The 2,416-nt window shown below is 32.3% G+C and overlaps 1 protein-coding gene across 1 annotated transcript; it reads left to right on the top strand.

Moving 5' to 3' along the window:
• Positions 1–1,005: 1,005 nt before the first annotated feature.
• Positions 1,006–2,021, top strand: PCYB_002020 (hypothetical protein; the record flags this gene model as incomplete). Its single annotated transcript, XM_004227623.1, has 2 exons — positions 1,006–1,656; positions 1,776–2,021. The coding sequence occupies 2 exons, from the start codon at positions 1,006–1,008 to the stop codon at positions 2,019–2,021; spliced, it is 897 nt and encodes a 298-aa protein (XP_004227671.1).
• Positions 2,022–2,416: the final 395 nt, after the last annotated feature.

The following is a 2,416-nucleotide window of genomic DNA, read 5'->3' as shown; positions in this document are numbered from 1 at the left end:
GCTTTCGAAGGAAGGCAATTAAGGGGGGTATTATATATATATATACCAGCTTAGCGGAGGAAGGAAGACCATCCCACACGGTGCACTATTTATGTATCTGCTCAGGGAAATGATTTTTTCGTATTTCTCCAGGCACATTACTACGACTAATTTGTATGGCATAATCGTGCAGCATATTTTTTGCCCATGACATATGCTCTCTCTGCTGCGCAAAACTGCTAACGAGTGGAAAATATCCCTTTCAGAAAAACGTACCATCGTGAAAGAAAAAAAAAAAACGACCCTCCACTGTGTATGCATATTATTATATATGTATATAATGCCCGCTTGGAGGTGATCCCGATTTACTCGCTGCAACGACATCACAACACTCTTCTCTCGAGTGAAACATGAACTCGGCACACAAGAAAGAGGCTAACCCTTCTGGAAAAAATGGTCCAGAAGCATCTTCTACGTAACCCGCCAAGCTCGTACTTATTTACATATATATACTTATATTTTTCTGCGCGCTTAACAGAATCACTACTGATTTAAAAATTACCTTGAAAAAACGAGACCCTACCCTTTTTTTTTTTCAAACAATTACAAATAATTTTTACATTCTTACGAATCCGCAATTTTAATTTTTTTTATAAAAGAATAAATCTTCTTCCATTCATCTGAAGCTACATGCGCATATGTATATTTACGGTATTTTGACTTATGTTACAGCTAAAAATATTTGCCTTCCGGACAAAATATAATATAATATACCCCAAACAGCTTAGCAGAATACGCAATGTGTTGACCAAAACATAAGACATAATCCTTAAATCCAAAACCTAAATCCTAAAACCTAAACCATGAATCATAAAACATAAACCCTAAACGCTGAACCCTAAACTCTGTACTCTAAACCCTGAATTCTAAACCTTGACATGGGACATATTTTGTCATTATCCTTAAGTGAACATCCATAACAAAGTGCTTTTGTTATTTTATCTAATTAACATATTATAGAAAGTAATGGAAAAATCAGAAAATGTTTATGGACCTTTGAAACCTTATAAAGTTGTTCCCTGTTGCTCCGATGATAATGATCAAATCCCGTTTTATTTTATGAAGTGTAAATATAAGGATGATAAGGACGACAGTATATATTACGGGTGTAGTCTCGTTAAAGTCTGCTATGCTCTTAAAGATACTGATAAATCAGTTGAGAGTGGAACATGTGCGAATAATCCAAATACGGAGTATTCCACAAAAGAAAAGGACACACGAACTTCCCCTGAAAATGAAAAAGAAAACATAAGGTGGAAGTTTGGTACAAGAATAATACCTTATAAATCTAATAAGGGAGGCGAAAATGTTTATGATGTTATCAAATACAGCGATGAGTTACATGGAGATGAAATAAGTATAAGGGGGGAGAATTTTGGTACTTACAAACTAAAGGATAAGGAACCGGCAACTTATAAAGCGTTTTCAGAATTTATTGAAAAATTAACATATAAAGCTGATGATGATCGTCCGGATAAAACTCCAGAAGGTATAACATTTCTTAGGAGAAATAATAAAAATAATGTATTCTATATGTTAAACAATAGTTATATTCGTATTAGTGTGTCATGTGCTTTAGGCTTTGGAATATTTATTCTTTTATTCCTTTATTTTAAGGTAAAAAGGAATTATATTTTACGACAGGATAATTTTACATTTATAAAGCTTTCACTTTGTGCGTTTATTATTATTTAACAATCACATTATCCTTTTCACTTTTTTTTCCCCTACATTAGTTCACTCCCTTAGGATCTTACTTCCGAAATAGGTCATCAAAAGAGTATAAAAATATGAACAGTTTTTTAGAAGAGGTTCCCACAGAATCATCACCACATAAATCGAATTCAGGAAATGCAAATCCTCAGAGAAAATCTGCCATCGTAAATTACAAGAAAAATTCGGCTGGTGAAAAATCCCAGAAAAATTCATCAAGCGAAAATTCTCAGAGAAAACGGTTGCGTATAGCTTATCAACCTACATGAAACGACTTTATGTAACTATTTCCGCCTAAAGGCAATATTACATAGGTTAGAAATGTTTATAAGACAGCAAATATTATAGTATAGCTTAATGCTAAATGAGAATACGAAAAAAATAAAACTTATAAAGAACATTTTGTTTTGCGTAAAAATTGTACTTTTATCTTGTTGTTTTTTATGTTCAATTTTATAGCAATATTTCACAAAATTACCGCTCTGTTTCTTATGCGTAATATAGCTATTTTGTTTTTGCTTGATGTATGTATGCCTATTTTTCGTGACAAAAGCGTTTGAAATTAAAATAAAGCTGCACATAAGTGTAAAAATTAAGTTTTTAATTTTTTACAGTTGTTTTTAGTACTATGCCATTTAGGCTGTAAAACCTTTTGAATCTAATC

This window comes from Plasmodium cynomolgi (assembly GCF_000321355.1).
Source record: "Plasmodium cynomolgi strain B DNA, scaffold: 0069, whole genome shotgun sequence".
NCBI classification, from domain to species: domain Eukaryota; phylum Apicomplexa; class Aconoidasida; order Haemosporida; family Plasmodiidae; genus Plasmodium; species Plasmodium cynomolgi.
Note: the sequence above shows the minus strand (reverse complement) of the source record. Positions and strands in the feature narration are given on the sequence as shown.